Source organism: Centropristis striata, chromosome 21, assembly GCF_030273125.1.
Source record: "Centropristis striata isolate RG_2023a ecotype Rhode Island chromosome 21, C.striata_1.0, whole genome shotgun sequence".
Classification (NCBI taxonomy): Eukaryota; Metazoa; Chordata; class Actinopteri; order Perciformes; family Serranidae; genus Centropristis; species Centropristis striata.
In genome coordinates this window covers 27,523,675-27,542,156 of record NC_081537.1, presented here as the reverse complement: position 1 = coordinate 27,542,156, position 18,482 = coordinate 27,523,675, and the positions used below count along the sequence as shown (strand labels likewise).

General features: G+C 39.4%; 1 protein-coding gene across 3 annotated transcripts in view; it reads left to right on the top strand.

Annotated features, from left to right (window-relative positions):
• The window catches only part of exoc6 (exocyst complex component 6), a 70,123-nt gene extending 60,696 nt beyond the window's left edge, over positions 1 to 9,427 (top strand). For all 3 annotated transcript variants that reach the window (XM_059324123.1, XM_059324124.1, XM_059324125.1), the window contains one exon: positions 734 to 9,427. In XM_059324123.1, the coding sequence (XP_059180106.1) occupies positions 734 to 860 (127 nt within the window). In that variant the 3' untranslated portion in view covers positions 861 to 9,427. The remainder of the gene's footprint in view (positions 1 to 733) is intronic.
• Positions 9,428 to 18,482: the final 9,055 nt, after the last annotated feature.

Sequence of the window (18,482 nt, the reverse complement as noted above, 5' to 3'; positions counted from 1 at the left end):
TAAATAAACTTTTTGGAAGAACTAGAACCTGTTTAAAACATTAAATTCTGCACTCAGCAACACTTTGAAGCCATCATTGATTCTTACGTGACAAATATTCACTGAAAATCTGTTTACACAGAGCAGAGAGGAGAGGTCAGGAGAGGTTGCAAGTAGAGGGTGTAAAATGCAAATAATTCAATATGTATATATATATACCCAATTTTTTTCCAATATTAATGACACTTTATATATTAATTCCAATTTAAAAAAAAATATTTAGCAGAAAAATCTATTTTGCGTTATTTCTTTTTTTATGATTTAAGTCATTATACGTGTGTTTTTCTGCACAAAAGACGTTTTTGAGTTGTTCACACTTCTAGTCATGATTGTGCTGATTCCACAGAGCTGCATGACTTTTATATTGCAGTGAAACACAAGGCCACAGTGAGTAAAATGTAAAAAGAGCAACAACAAAACAAACTTTTTTTTTAACTTACTAGCCAGAACTGCAAACTCAGTGCCATCTAGAAAAAAAAAATCCAGATATTAACCTTTTTTTCATTTTTATACAATGAAATCATATAACATGTATCATGCCATACCACAAATGAACCGCACCAGAGCCTGGTGTCTGTTCTGAAGCAGACTGAGATCCTCTTTTTCAGGTCACAGAAGCTAAATAACAATAAAGTGAGCACACCACTGACAGAATACATGTGTCTGACTTGTGTCTGTGTCTCTCTCTGTCCAGGATGAAGGACACCAGTAAGAAGAACAACATCTTCTCTCAGTTCAGGAAGAACGACAGAGACAAACAGAAACTGATCGAGACTGTAGTCAAACAGCTTAGGAGCCTGGTCAACGGCATGTCCTCCTAAACACACACACACACACACACACACACACACACACACACACACACACACACACACAGGAGTGATGTGTGTGTCAGAAAGAGATGTAAAGAATGACATTTGCATGCAGTCACATGCACACACCGAACTGCCAAGACACTCACAGAGAACAGAAGTTTTCACACATGTAATGACACACACCATGACAGTGGCTTACAGAAGAACCACACAGGGAATTTACAGACACATAGAAACACAAAAGGGACTGATAGATAGACATACACACACATAACGTAAAGGCACAGCAATACACATACTGTACAAGGCATGCAGGGAACAGACTCCTAGCAAACACACACAAAGTCATATCCTCTCCTTACTGTTATACCTGACTGAATACTCAATGTAAATAACACACACTCATACTAAACAGCTTACTGGACTCTTCACAGGAATGAACAGTAAAATGTTTGTAAAGTATTTTTAATGGCGCTGATAAGACAAACTATGTTTTGTACATTAGTGAGAGTGTAATGATTGTAGCTGCCGAGGGAGATTGGGATAGCAGCGGAAGTGACACGAGTACTGGGACAATGAGGTCAAAGGTCAACACATGTAAAGGGAATAAAACATTTTCCTTTTATCAGAAACTCATGTTACACAGTCAACATCATCTACTCAGAATTACTTTTGAGCACTTTTGTCTTCCTTGGACGAAGATGGAAGCTGCACAATTAATCAAATTTTAATCGTGATCACGATTTTGGCCCGCCACGATTAAATTAACCTGATTGTCGGCGATATTTCCATTTTAAAATTTGGCTCTCTTGCATATCTAATCAAGCACTTTCTACACCAGTAGTCCACCAACCACCAGGGGGCGACGCATAGTTAAGATTTCACGTAGCTGCCTAAATAAATAACGAGCGAGCGCTAAGCAGGATGTGACGTAGTACTCTACACGACAACAACATGCGCCATTTGTAAAAGCCGGCGAAGCAGTGTTGCCAACTTAGAAACTTTGTTGCTATATTTAGCGACTTTTCAGACGTCCTTAGCGACAATTTTAAAATAAAAAAAAGCGACTGGCAACAAATCCAGTGACTTTTTCTGCTGTTATTGGAGACTTTTGGAGTGGAAGCGGCACAGTCCTCCTGCAGCAGTCTTTCCCAGCTGCAGAGCCAGAGGGGATGTTAACCCCTTAGCGTCCAGTCTGCAAATTGCTTATAGGCTAACAGTTAGCTCTGTAGCAGTACAGTGTGTATGTGTTGCTGCTGCAGGAGGTGTTCACTTAGCGATCTCTGTTTGTTTACAACAAGCACCAGACACTCTGTGCACACACCAAAAACTGTTCCTATTGTTTGTTTAAAAGTAGTGGAATAAAAATACAGATGTTTTCCCTAACATGATGAATAATCGTGATTAATAATCGTGATTACAATATTGATCAAAATAATCGTGATTATCATTTTGGCCGTAATCGTGCAGCCCTAATGGAATGTATTTGCTTGCATTTCAAAATGAAGGATTACAATTCTTTTGTTAATCTACAGACATCAAGCTGTTGGTGACTTATTCAGTTACAACACAAATAAAAATCTTGTATCTGATGAACGTCTTGTAGATTTAACAAAAGATAGACGAATGATTTAATGATAGTTATAGGCAAAATAAAAGGATAGAGCTCAATATTGACCAATTCAGACAACATGTCCACACGTAAATAGTACATTTACACACACACAAGAATTCCGGTTACACAGGTCATCAGAGTAGTACCCTATTTACTGTAAAGGAAAAGTCTTTCTGATTAACCAGGCTTGAACTATATAGCAGGTTTCTCTTAGAGACCTAGTATAGAAACCAGCTTCCTCGCCTAAATGACATCAAAAAACAAAGATTACTGTAATCTAGTTTTGATTTTCTAGTCCCATTTATCGATTTATACTTTAACTGGATGAAGGATTTTAGTCAACGGACCTGGATCAGAGAGAAATGCTGAGCAAACGTTGCCAGTAGCTTGGCTCCAGTCCCTCCACCGATGTGCCAAAAGGCATTGTAGAACCACCAGTATTTAAGGTGAAACTGCTTTATTCAATATTTTACTGGTTTTAATCAGCATGTCCATTTGTTTTGGAGACCTCTGTGGATAAATTGGCTCCCGTTTAAAACCTCCAACCACAATTAACATGAAAAGAATTCCTACCGTAAGAAACCAACTGCAATGACGTCATTGCTTCATCTTGTGTAACTGTTTTGATCAAGAGACCATTGTATGGTTTGGCAGACCGAGCTAACTCATTGTCTCAATACTTCACCTGTCAGTACTGTGTATGTGTGTGTGCAGAGACAAAGTGGTGCCGAGCTCATGGATGGATGGAGAAATAGATGAATGGATGATGACGTCTTGAATGACTGATGTTCATGGGGGAAAAAGTGAAGTTTTCTTGACCTCGTTGGTGACTTTGCTTCCTGTTGGTCTTCTTTTCTGCCTCAAGTTGAATATTTAAACCCTCTGAGACAGTCTCACAGTGACTGAACATTGAGTTCGGAACATGGCAAAGAAAAGTAAGGAAAGGGAGGGGGGCTTCTTCAGTAATTCTCTGCACATGAGAATGTCAAAAATGAAGTCATCGGAGGTGGATTTTTAAATAATTTAATCCATCTTGTGTGCATGCACCGGTTGGATAGAATAACACTTTTACCAAATAATGCAATCTGTTACAACAAAACACAAATTCATGCAGGTTGTTGTACGAGATTGTGTTAGATTGCACAAGTGGACACACCTAGTTTTGGTCAGCAAAGGCTTCAAGAGCTGATGAGGATTTTGGTTTTTAGTGACCACTGCATGAAGCAATCCTAATAGAGGGTTTGCATGAGATGTCACCGTATGAAAAATCTACCACGGTCACCAGGAAACTGACATCTAGTATTGGCATGCAATTTGTATCTGGATATTTTCAGTGTAAATCCAAGCAGAATCAGAATGTGATTGGATCAGCCAATCAGACCACCTGTGAAAGGTGTAAATGACATCTGTACGGTTTTGGAACAATTAAGAAAGAAATCTGACGGGTTAGACAAGCTAGCACTAGTTCTGATTCATTCATTCATTATCCTTTATCTGAGCTGGAGTCGCAGGGAGCTGGAGGCAGTCTACCCAGTCTAAACTAACCTGCAGCCGCTGTACAGTCATGGAAAAAATTATTAGACCACCCTTTTTCTTCAACAACAAAAATAGTTCATAAGAGTTTAATTTAAGAGCTGATATCTAGACATTGTCCATGGTTTTCTTGATAATAACCAAAATAATTATCAAGAAAACCATGGAAAATGGCTATATATATATATATATATATATATATATATATATATATTTGCAGTGTATTAAAACAAAACTACATGGTTAGGTTTAGGAAAATATCATGGTTTGCATACTTAAAATAAGTATGTTTGTTACGTAAGTTAAGTTACGTAAGTTAGTTAGGTAAGTCTATTTAATTAAACAACATTAACTTTTGACTTCACACCGGACACAAACAATGGTCTCCTGGGTGAAAATTACCTGAAAAATTCCCCAAGCATATCTGGCGTGAAAAACACACTAAAAGCAAAAACTGCGTAATGGTAAAAAGGGAAATGGCTTGAGAAATTGGCGTGTCATTCATGGCAGGCTGATCATTATAGATCGAACACAAAACTGACAGAAGGGCGGGATAATTAAAAATGTGTCCTCAACTTCAGCACCATGGACAGTGCCACGTACCCATCAATACACAGCACAGTAAGGTTATTTCAGAGCCATGGTCAAGGCCATAGATTATAACACAAATAGACCTATCAATGAGTCAGGAATAATACATATTCAACTAAAAACCTGTACTCTGCTACTAGGGGATGGCATCCCCATCAATTTGTTTCTGGTCATAATGTTTCCTTAAGAGTCTCCCATATTGTTTTAATTTGTTCTGGGATGTGCCATGGTTGTTAACCTGTCTGCCAGTACCACCTACCTAATTTGCATATTGATCATAGTGTGACAGAATGGATGGGAACATTAATTAAAAGCTGGTGTACAGGTGCATCTCAATAAATTAATAAATGAATAAACAGCCCCAACCAAGTATTGAGTCATATAGATGGACATACTTTTCAGAGGACAACATTTCCATATTAAACATACTTTTAAAATTGGTCTTTTGTAATATTCAAATTTTGTTGAGACACTGAGTTTTAGGTCTTCATTAAATGTAAGCCATAATCATAATAAATTAAATAAATGAAGAAGTGAAATGTTTCATTCTGTGTGTAATGGATCTAAATGATGTGTTATTCCCACTTTTTGAATTTAATTACTGACATAAACATACTTTTCTATGATATTCTAATGTATTGAGATGCACCTGTAGATGCACAGGTCCATGATCAGATGTCATTACTAGTAGTGTCACAGTTTTAATTCTAAATTAAGAAAATTTAACAAAATGAGCTTCCAATTTTGACAAAAAAGCTACAGACCAAAGACCATATGGCCTTAGTGTGGTGCATTCCAAAAGTATGTGGCGATTATATGACACTTCATACTTTATAGCTTAGGCAAGCCAAGGCAAATGTATTTGTATAGCACCAGTCATATACAAGGACACTCAAAATGCGTTACAGAGGCATAACAAATACAACAGGCATTAGAACCTGAAATGAAAGGAGAATTAAAATGTAATATTTAGAGAGTAAAAGTGTATTTAGAAGAGGATTTTATTTATTTATTTATTTTTATTTAACCTTTATTTTTACAGGTAATCTCATTGAGACACAGGGTCTCATTCTCAAGAGAGACCTGATTAACATACAACAGCAAAACAACACACAGTTACATAGAACAGGACGTTGACACAAAGAGAAAAGAGAACACAGCTCATAAAAGTAACAAGTGCAAAGTGTCATGGCAGTAGTTTAAAACTATCAAGAAAAACAAGAGCAGACCCCCACAGACCATCTGTCCAGATTTCGTAAAAAAAAAAATAGTTTAAAATCCTCCAGAGGAACAACGATAGAAAGCTTCAGTTCCTGCTGCAGTTTGTTCCCGGTTGACGGAGGAGAGAGTAGAAAAGGGCCTTTTTCCCCAAATTCTGTCCAGACCAGCTGGACCGAGAGGATAAAAACACACCTAGCCTAGTTTGTTAAAGCAGTTATGTGACAGTTATGAATGATAATCAATGCAGCCATCCGTTCTGGGGAAAAAAACTCAAAAATGAATCGAACTGCGACCTTAAAATCATGGATTTAAATCAAATCGGGGATTTGAAGAATGGGGACACTCCTAGTCTTGATCCAGATACAGATCACATGTTAATACCAGGTGGATGGGGTCTAAACTTCCCGGCATGTCGTACTCATCATTGTTATATCTGAAGCTACTTGTACAAGATTTTGTTAACCTCTCAGTATCACAGTTGTACTCGTTCACAGCAGCCACAGCAGTGTTTTGGTCAGGCTGCATCATAAAAAGGTGACATCAGTGCATGCCCTCTTCCTCCCTCTGTAAATCCTGTCAGTCGTAGGGTTAAGGACACTATTTATGTGACGTTAACTGCAGTTTGTCTTACAACCCACTCAAACTACTTGATTCATGCTTACAAGAAAACAAGGCCCACGTGGGAAATTGTTATGTTATTGGTGATTATATATACATATATATATTTAACAGTTCAATAACTTGCATATAAATTCTTTCTTTTTGTTCCTCAGGGTGAAATGAAGCTTTAGAATCTCATAACCCACATATATTCACAAAGCACAGCAATAATGAATTGGTTGCTTTCCAGCCTTGCAGGCAGGTTGACGCTTATCTAAAAATTCGCACAGGACTCCTGACGACAAACGTTTTATAATGAGACTGTTTCTATTCTGTTTATGTTTTGGGTCTGTGCTCCACTTTCAGCAGGCATTTTTGCACTGAAACTGATTGACTGAAGTTTTTTCCTTTTAAAGAAATGTTTTGCCTTTTTTAAAAGTTGCTTGTAAATGCCAATGTATATACTGCATATTTTGTAAAGAAAATATTACGGCAGTTTGTCTGCCACAAACCGAATTGGAGGTTGACACTGTGATACGCACCTCCATCAACATCTAAAGTAAATATGTAATTAATGATAAGAGTTTGAATTGCATTTGTTGCTTACTTGGTGAACAGAGTTGAGTACAGTGTGAGGAGCTCAGTGATTTTTGTTGGTACCTTCTCTCCACTCGTTTGCATGGTTAGGGAATGAAAAATGCAATATTATGTTCTAGCATAGACCCTGTATAACATTTTGATATGAAGTATCTAAATACTGCTCCGAAAGATTTCAACGTACTGCTCATAGATGTGATCCAAAATAAAGAATGGTTCCAAATTCTGATTTATTTAAAGGGTTTCTGTGCAAACACCTCCTGTCTGGGTTTCATCTCATGAGTGTAAACTGGTTTTCCTGGTTTGGAGGTGTGTACAAGGCCTTGCATTCATGTCCATTTTACCATAAAATGTCAAATAAAAGCCAGTCATTCAGACAACGACCAAGTCATAAATAACTGTAGGGCTACCTCAGATGAAGCCCAAAAAAAATACTCATATAGTCATAGTAATGTTTCCACTTTACTTTGCAACAGTCATGTCATAATCACCACTCTGTTGCTCTTACTTTCTCTTTTACCGGAAATACTTCTTTCATTTACTGCTTATTTCCTTTTTTATTTCCTATTTCCTCTTTCTAAGTAAAGTGTCTTCCTTCAAAGGTTTCACAAAGGGAGAAGGTATGGCTTATGAGCAGCTGAATGGGCCTTATTTAAATATAGCATATGGTCTAAAGCGCATGGTGCAAGTACAGCATGCCCAACTGCACTACTGGTAGTTAAACGTTGCATAATCTGGACATTAACTAAGGCAGAACTGGAAGAGTGGTTGTATTTAGTCTAATTAACCATTTGTGTGTTTTTCCGTCAGTCAGTCATTAGATTAGTAGTAGTAGAAAGTAGTAGAAAGTTTATTTGTCTTTGCTGTGCCGATTCTGGCGGGGCTCAAGTCCCTTTTTTTTCTTCATAGACCAGGCTTGGGTCAGACTCACTCAACCGCAGCAGAAATTATAAGTGCGTCTCCAGGAGAGACTTTTACTGTGTGCATTTACCCAAGAGGGACAGCAGCCAAACGTTATCGATTTTTAAATCTCCAGACACACCGACAGTATCGGTCAGGATCTAATGTTAAGTAAGGTTTTGTGTTCGTCTACACATTGAAAACAAAATCACACAGACCAGTCCAGGTTCATACAGTAGGTGTGTGGGGATTTTTTGTGTGTATCATAGAGAAATCGCATCCGAGGGACTGTGCGTCCTAGTGATTGATGTCGTATAATTGGAATAAAAGCAGGAAAATACTGCACCGTTGACTTTAGACCAGGTTTTTGTCGCTAAATGGCCAAATAAATATTGCTGCCTCAAAATAGCAATGTGCCGGATGTAATATAGGGCCCAAAATGTGAAACCTCTTTGCAGGAAGAATTTAGTTTCATTGACAGTAACTTAATACGAAAACAATCAAAATACTCAGAGCAGCAGAGCGGAGAATATGGCATGACTCTTGTGTTGTGTAAGGACAGAAATGGATTATACTGAATATATCGAAGACAATTTACACATGAAGGAACTGTTTAGATGACATGAACTTGTCAGAGCTGGGTCAGCTGGCCCTGGGTCAAGGAAGGTTATGGTGAGGGATTAGGAGATGTCCTGAGAACGATGACCAAGATACACAGTGACTGTGGCACAGCAAATTAAAACAGTAGCAGATCAGAAAACGGGACTCTAATTCATACAACCCAACAAAGTGCAGGACTAGGACACCTGAGAAAGTTTCAGTTAAATGTTATAATATAGAAATGATGTAGTTACTACAAGCACATATTGTATTGCAAGATTTGTGTGTTGTTGGAAAATGAATTAAATATGTTGTCAATTAACATTTTCCTGATACATTCAGTATCAGCATATTGACACTAGCCAGATACATTAATTAACATTAAACCTATTTCAAAAAATCCGGGCAGCATTACGTTTCCTTCAAAACAAATTTGCGGTTGCAAATTAGTTATATAAACTGTAACAGGGTTGTAAAATATGATACAATACACTTAGAAAACAAGGAAATTATAATAAAAGTCTAAGATGAGTTAGATGTATCTTGTGAGACAACAAAAGAAAACATGAATGTAGTGACTTTAGATCCATAACTAGGACAAAGCTCAAGTACAAAAAAAATTAAGATCTGGCAGCGTTTCAACTGTTTCCTGGTACAATGACACAAGTCAAGATTTAAATAATCGAGGTTTGAAATCACACTGCTTGTATGCCAATGATTGTTAAATTGACTGAAACAATGTGAGATAGTTTTGTTGCCTTCCACAAAAGTGGAGAGAGGGTACATTTTGATATCCAAAGGAATCCTTGCTTTATCATTGTCATTGTTCTCAGTAAGTCGCCCTGACTGAGACGTTGTTTTCTTAAATTTGTTGTTTTTATTTTGTGTGCTGTAATAAAAGTTTATTCAACAGTAACGTCTGTTTGTCTGACAGCAGTTTTTTCTAAAACCACAACAGTATGTATTGAAGTGAGCGGACAGAGATGATATGGGAATTCAATTAATACCTTAATAATTTGGGGAGGTTGTGCCATCAGGCTGGTCCATGACAATGCAGCTCCAAAATAAAATTACAGATTTTAATGAAATGTGCAGTGGGTATTAAAGCATAATTGCAATTAATTTAAACTTAGGTTGTACTTTGGTTTTGACCATTATTTCTCATAGTGTGGCCATTTGGAGCCCATAGGTGTTCGGAACATGTGCCTGATAGAAGCGGACAAATTTCTTGGCCCCCTAGGGCAGTAGTTCTCAACCTTTTTGATTTGCGACCCCCAATTTAACATGCATGTTGTTCGTGACCCCCGCTCACTGAACAGAATCTCACACGCACAGTTCAGATCACCCAAAAAGGAAACAAAATGACCAAAAATGACACAAATTGTCCACAAAATGATCAAAAAAAGGAAACAAAATGACAAAAAATGACACAAATTGTCCACAAAATGATCAAAAAAAGACAGAAAATGACCAAAAAAGACAGAAAATCACCAAAAAAAGACACAAAATGACCAAAAAAAGACACAAAATGACCAAAAAAGACACAAAATGACCAGAAAAGACACAAAATGACCAAAAATGAAACAAAATGACCAAAAAAGACACAAAATGACCAGAAAAGACACAAAATGACCAAAAAATTAAACAAAATTACCAAAAAAGACACAAATTGACCACAAAATGATCAAAAAAAGACAAAGAATGACCAAAAAAGACACAAAATGACAAACAAAAAAACCCACAAAATGACCAAAAAAAGACATTAAGTGACCAAAAACACATTAACACATGAACACTTTGACACAGTGGAGACAGAGCTGACTTCCAAAATGATTTGGCGACCCCCAGAAATCATCTCCCGACCCCAAGGTTGAGAATATCTGCCCTAGGGAACTGTAAAATGTTTAAGGGCTCCTAGCTTGGCACCCAGAAGTGCTGCTTGCAGACTTCTCCAGAACCTCTTGTCTGATCAACTCGACTTTAGAGTGAGACTTCAGGTTCAAAAGTTACAGACCAAAATGTAAAAATGTTGCGCCACCATCTGACCTAATTGGACCACATTTGACACAGCATTCCCCTGGGTCCCCAGCAATACACTCGCCAAGCGTGAAGGAAATCATTCAGAGAGGGAAAAACAAAAGTAGCCCACGATATAACATTTCATTCATTTTGAAAAATAAACATATTGAAAAGTGCCTCATTGGCCATAACTGATGCTGCAAAAACTACAAAAAGAAATCATGTCTGCTCTGTGATAAAATAAGCTGTCTTAGGGTTTAGTGGTTGCAGTAAACTAGCTAACTCGAGTTTGCGGGTGCTGTAAACTTTGCTCTAACACTTTGTGGGTAAAATACTTGTACAAGTCGCGATGAAAAAAGCTTCTACATAAAAAATGACACAATGGATCCAAAGCTGGGGAGAATTTAACATCAACAACCAAGATTACAGCTAACCCTGATGTTAGCATGTCGCTACACTGCACTAATGTGCCTGGAGCAGATGGCCACATGAAGAAAACCGGCATGAACTGATGTCAGTTCAAGTGGAGAGTAGAATAAAAACAAGTGTTGACTACAATTAATTAAATAAAATAAATTTGAGGTTTTTGCTCACAGGGATTACTTTAAAATACATTTCCAATGTATTTCCAAAATACAAGGAAAGCAGCATTATCATCATTTTATGCTCTGAGAGTCCCTCTGTTCAAGTTTGATATAGTTCAGTCGTTCTCAGTGCGTTTAGATGCACAGTTTAATCGAGCTATGCTTAAAATTTGATTTCAGGACTTCTGTCCTTGTCTTGAAAATTGAACAACTGATGGGAACGTGTCCTCGGGAGGCGGGAAACTGGCATTTTCTAACAACAGGAACAAGATGGATAATCATACAGCTCTGTTCACTTCCTGCGTAATGTACACATTACTCGTTGCTTGTGCAGATAATATCCCTTGTGGTCATGGTGATTTTGAGGGGCAGATAAGAACGCCGGATGCTGTCGGAGGGCTACACCAGAAGCCGTCTTCGGTTTGACAGTTGATGTTTCTGTTCGGGGGTCATACGCCAGCATGGGGGTTGGGGAAGTGGAACATGCCAGCGAAAATCCTATTCCAATCACATTATTTGGGTGTTTAAATCTGTTGGAGAACTCCAACATTAGTCAGACTAACACGTTTACATGCACTTCAGTTGGCCAGTTATAATCGGATGAAGGCAGTAATTAATTTTTTTCAAGTGTCATGTAAACATACTGACTGGTGTGCGCAACTGCCCAGCACAACAGACTTACACATGTGAATTTCACTGATGCTATTGCAACTGGTTTAGCATATTTGTGTTCCCAGGGAAATACAATACTTCCGGTTAAGCATTGTTGCCACAGTTTTCATCCAATCCTTCCAGCATTGGGCATCTTAACACTTCCAATGCTGTCATTGGAGGCTCTTCCGGCTCTAGTTTTTAATTTCTATTCACCATATGACCTATACATCCAGAGGCTAACCTGCTGTATAGATTACAGTTAATTGAGATTTTTTTTCTGTGGATGACCTGACCCTTTAAAGCCACTGAGTGAAACAAAGGTGCAGAGAGACTGTGCCTCATCTTTAACTGAACCACCAGTCTCTACCCCTCCCTCTTCCTCTTTCTCTCTCACACACTCACACAAAGACAGAAGCGTCACTTGTTCTGTGAAGGTTTTCTGTCATCTTGTATCTCACCCCCGGAGCCTCGCTGTATCCCACCGCACACACGCTAACTGGGAAACAGCAAGTGAACTTTGGCCTGGGTCAGCGTTTGAATGCGAGGATCCCTGTCGCCGCAGATGTAATGAGGCGAGAGACATTTGGAGAGCTCTATTATCACTGGAAAGCAGCCACCCTGCCAACACACATACACACACACACACACACACAGAAATGTGTTTGTTTTCCCCCTGAGGGTTACACTCTCAGACCTACTGTCTTGTTACATTCTGCCACTATTCTTATCTTACATTATGACCTTACTTTTACATATTTTCCTCCATCTCTCTCTCTTCAAGTGGAGGTAGGTTTATTGCTCAGCACCACGGTTACGTCTCACGAGTTGATATTCATATGGTGGTCCATATTTCCAGAGGACACTTAAAAGTGATGCACACGTCTGGACACACTTTTGATATCATCACGTTATTTCAAGATAATGATGATTTCACATTATAAATCATAGTGCAGCCGATCGATAGCATGCTAGCGTTAGCGGGATAGCAAGACCAAGACCAAGTCGGTGCCGTTGACAGAGACCAACGAATACATGTACATTCATTTATTTGATTTGTTTAACTGCAATGTGATTGATAACCCCAGCGGGCTAACGCTATATATCACATTATAACATGAAAATATCATTATCATGAGATAATGTGATAATATCACAAGCATGTGCAGATGTGGGCATCACTTTAAGTGTACTCTGGAAACACTTTTGTTGTGTTGTGGTCTATTTTTAGAGCCTTTTCTAAATGCTGCGCTTGTGTTGTCAAATTGATGAAGATGTTTTCTCAATTTGCTTGTGTTTTGTGTATTTGCATGTGTTTTCTTAAGTTGCAGCGCTGTTAGCTCTCAGGGCCACCGTATATTCACCTTTAATGTGCAACATGTAAGATATGGCCAGAATTTTGGTGTAAAACGTTCTAAAAACAATAACAAAGTTTACAACAAAATGAACACGTTCTCAGCAGCAGTTCTCAGCAAAAATAAGTAATTACACATATTAATCTGAAGGAATCATTTATTTGGAAAATCTAGTCGTATTCATGCAAATTATTTGTTTAAAATTACAGAAGATGTAGGTATAATATTTAAGTGCTATGTGTATTCTTACTTCAATGGAACAAATTATAGATTTTTTTAAGACCTTGCGTACATTTTCTCTAATAAGTCCAATTAAGACTTTATTTCAGAGGTTGTTACAGATTGGTATTATGTGAAACTAGAAGATCTAAGGACTACATTGGCACCAACCATGTCATAAAATTTTTTTGGGGAAGAGGGTAAAATAATGCTTTAAAGTAAAATTTAAAAAACTAGCATGGCTATTTCCAAAGAGGTCACTTGACCTCTGACCTGAAGATATCTGAATGAAAATTGGTTCTATAGATACCCACAAATTCCCCCTTTACAGACATGCTCACTTTATGGATCCATAATATAATCCCAAACAGTACAAAAGTGTGATTTTACCTGTTGTGTTTGAATATGTCTGCCTACTGGGGTCTGGAAACAGTTTTGAAATGACATAGATTGGGTATGACTGGAAAGATGAGACTCAGTATAATCTAATCTAATCTAATGTGTGGGTGAAACCGGCAGAAATTGCGTTCCTGTGTCGATGCATTGGGGGGGAAGGAGGGTGGTTTCCTTCCTGAATGTCAACAGGAGTAAGTATTTTAGAGCAGGGATCAAACACTCTAACAAGGCCGTAAACAGCTTTTACATTCACTTCAACAATACAGCAGACAGACAGGAGGAGGAGGAGACCCAGGAACACACTGATCTGACATACACAGGTACCAGTATTACACTGACAGCATCTCTTTTGTCTTCTCAAAGCTAATGAGCCATCTTCCTCCCTTTCATCTGTAAGATGGCATGGCATTGAGAGGGGGAAGTTGACAAAATTGCTGATCAATATAACAATAAAGGGTGCAATAATTTATGGATATACATTCAGCAATCTCTTCATTTTATTACCTTGGTGCAGGTATATCTGATGGATGAATTTAGTTATTTCCTGCAGGTGTAAAAAACATTAGTGGACTACTGATTAGGGGTGGACTTCACTGTGCCCTTGCTCATCTGGAGGAAACTGGTGCTTATGTGAGAATCATGTTCTTTGATTTTTCAAACGCATTCAACACTATCCAACCCAACAAACTCAAAAACAAGCTGACAGAGATGGGAGTGGATCTTTCCTTCATCTCCTGCATCACAGATTACCTGACAGGAAGACCACAGTATGTCAGGTTGGGGAACTGTGTTTCTGGGACATTAATGAGCAGCGCAGGGGCTCCACAAGGCACTGTTCTGGCTCCATTCATGTTCACACTGTACACAGCGGACTTCAAGTACAACCCTGAGTCCTGCCACATCCAGAAGTACTCCGACGACACTGTTACAGGAATCTGAATATAGGGATCTGATAAAAGCCTTCAGTGACTGGAGTCACAAGAACTATCTCCTACTGAACACCTCAAAGACTAAGGAAATTATCATAGATTTCTGCAGGTTCAAGCCCCCTCTTCAGCCAGTGAATACCTGTGGGGTGGACATGGAGGTGGTGCCAAGTTCTAAGTATCTAGGTGTATACCTGGATAATAAGTTGGACTGGTCCCTAAACACAGACGCTCTCTACAAAAAAGGGGCAGAGCCGCCTCTTTTTCTTCTTGAAGCTCAGATCTCTGGACATCTGTAGTGCGATGCTGCAGATGTTTTATCAGTCTGTGGTGGTAGTGTGTTGTTTTATGCTGCAGTCTGGTGGGGAGGCAGCATCAGACACAGAGATGATCAGACTGGTCTAAAGAGCTGGTTCTGTGGTTGCAGCCACTGGAGGAGGTGGTGGAGAGATGCACTGTCAAGATGTTTCAGGCCATCTTGAAATACCCAGATCATCCGCTACACAAAACCTTTATGGACCAAAAAAACAGCAGTGGACGGCTCCTCTCTCTCTGTTGCAGGACGGAGAGATTCAAAAGATCCTTCTCTCCTACAGCCATCAGGCTGTCTCATTCTAACAGAGTCACCAGACTAACTGAATTTCCCCTCGGGGATAAGTAAAGGAATTTTGAATTTGAATTTGAGTTATGGTCCATGGTTTAGTTGAGTTTTCACTGTCTTCTACTAAAACCTACAGAGTTTCTACATTGAGAGACACACAGAAAGAGAGAATGATGTCGTAGACAAACAGCGAGTGACCCCGTGCTGAACCACGAGCCTGACACTCCCTCTGACCTCCTCACGCTGGGAATGCACCTCAGATTTGCACCTCAAACTACAAATCCCACAAGTCAGAAAGAGCAGTTACCATGAAGTGTGTTGTAAATCAGTGTAAATGCAGACCTGCTCACCTAGGAGAAGTATTTTTCAGCATGAAGAGCCAGGACAGTGATATCAGGGGAGACCAGGGGCAGTTGTAATCTCCAGGAGCAACAGTAGGAGCAACAAGTGATATATGGTTAAACTATTTCTATACCAAGCAGTTACAGAGTAACTTAAGCCCAGTTTTACCTTTTTTTTTAGCTCTGGTTTGGTCTCCATCGACCTCAAAGGGAAATCTCTGTGTCTTTAACTGCTAAATGCTCCACTGACAGTCTTTAACTGTGTTTGTCTGCAGCTTTCTGCTGAGCAGGTAGTATGCAGTGTTTTTTTTAGAGAATTTTCATGGATAACTGCCTGCTGCTGCTGGAAAAGCTGCTATTAGAGTGGTGTGTGGGTGTGACTGAGCCAAAACAGTAAAGTTGCAGAGCATAAAGACCAAAATCATGGGCTGAAAATTGTTCTAAGGCTTTAGAGATCTGACGGGAACTGCAGAGTCGGTGGAGTTGCACTGGGTTCAAACTTAACCGCTTGATATAGAGCTGGATCGTCTACATGAGGAGGGATGTTGGGGTGGTTAATGGCTCCTTGAGCAAAAAACTTTTCACCAGAGAGAATGGGGCTCAGGACAAAACTTTGTGAGACATTATTATATCCTGTAAGTGTCCGGACGTGTAAACCTTAAGCAGCATAATGTATTTATCCCAAACCATGTTTTTTCCCGCCGAAACATAACCAATTTAGTTTTTTGTTTCTAAGCCTAACCACATAGTTTCAACCCCTAAAATGATTAAAACTGAATGTGAAACCCAATAATGGGTTAATAACAGCCTTTAAGCAGAGCAGGGAGGGCTGACGGTGTAAGTGATCTGCCCAAGATCCACCCAACTTCACTGGTTAGCGGCTCAGGTAGCGGCTCAGAAAGTACCTGCCTCGGGTAGGTACTTTCTGAGCCAGAAACGAGTATCCAAAAGTCTCCAATAACACCAGAAAAAGTCGCTAGATTTGTTGCTAGTCATTTTTTTTAAAAAGAGTCGCTAAAGGAGTCTGAATAGTCGCAAAACATAGTGAAAAAAAGTGGCTACGTTGGTAACACTTCTTGCCGCGTCAGTCTGTTGTTACATTAGAACTCCGTTGGTTAGCCGCTACAAAAGAACCTGCATGGGAACAGAGGCCGAGGGGAACTAACTAGTGGTCAGAGCCAAAACACCAGAAAGTACTCCTTATGACACTGGGCCACTTGAAACGAACAGAGGTGTTGAACTGGAAGACACCAAAGCAGGAGTCAGGTGTGAATTCTGTGGGACTTCTGGCAAGGCTAAGAGGGAAGGTGCTGGAGTCCTGCATCTGCACCAGGAGTCTGCAGGCTGCAGGGGCAAAACATTAATTAAAAGGGCACCATCTGCATGCAGTGGGAACCAGCACACATAAAGTTTTTTAGCATGTGGAGCGGTCTGTACAATATTATGTCACATTTTCTCCATCGCAATGGCACCCATTAGCGCCCGCGTCATGTTTTCTCCTCTAATAGAAAACACTAGATGCAGGTTTTCTTGCAGACTGTAGAGGGCATTTCAACATGTTTTATCTACCATAGGGGCATCCAGGAAGGCACTTTTTCTGCATCTTTTTCAAACATGGGGCCACCAATGGGGTGTCCCCCCTGCCCCCGCCATCTGAGTCCACCAGAGTCGTACAGTGCTGTAACTAGTGCTTGCTAAACGGTGTTTTAACAAGAAGGTTAAAAGTCAAAATCTCTCTCGCTCTTTTTTTTCTTTCTCTTTTGTCACGCTTTCTCTCTCCCTCCCTCTTGCTCGCTCTGTCTCTCTGTTTTGCTGTTTGATGGACAGTGAACTTGGTTGAGCGTGAGAGTTCACTGAGATGTCAGGGTTACAAGCAGGTCAGCCAGCGTGCGTGCTGGGGGAGGAGAGATACAAACACGTGTCCATGCACTGCTGCACTTGTGCTGAGTGCGCGCTCTCTGCAGGTGTGTGTGTGTGTGTGTGTGTGTGTGTGAGTAATGATAACAGTAAACACATTAACAGATGTCTGAGTGAATCATTAGCTGCAATAGACACTCATCACGACAGATATGGAAAGTAACTAGATATATTTACGCGGGTACAATATTTAATTACAGTTCTATGTTACTGATAGGTGAGTATTTATTTCTAGCCTCAGTATTTTATCGATAGTGTTACTCCGCTACATTTCAGATGAACTGTACTTAGTATAATGCAGTAAATAACTGAATACATTCTATGGAGACGAATGTTTAAACTTCACAATAAATTATAAGCTCATAAATATGATATATGCTGCAAACTATAAACTTACGGACACCATTTGAATAATAATTCATCATCCACCAGATTGCTACAAAGCATATAAGTGGACTTATGAGTAGGAACATGGAAGTTCTACGGTTGAGAGAAAGTAGTGCCAAATGCTGTGGATAGCAACAAAAATCAGTGGATATATTCTCAATATAGTGTACATAGAAATGGGTGTAACATTTTTAGGGTGGGCCTTGTCAGTTCCTGTCTACAGCAATACATTGATTCATTTCCTGTCAGGAGAGAGTCTGGTTCTCCAAACTGGGAAAGCACAGACCATCATCTACTTTAGGTAAAACACTGACTGTCTTAAGTGCCTCATAAAACCCCACTTCAAAAAATCAGAACTAACCCTTAAACCAATGTTCATAATAAAGAGGCTGCATCAAACAACAGTGGAACTTGCTTCTCCAGTGGCAACCACAAAGTATCCGTCTTTCTGGTGGATAAGGATTAGGGGCGCAGAGGCTGCACCCCACAAACCGCAACTCCTTTCCCTCCACAGCATGAGGGAACAGGCAACACATACAACATCCACTCCACGATTTGCTTGATTTGCATGATTT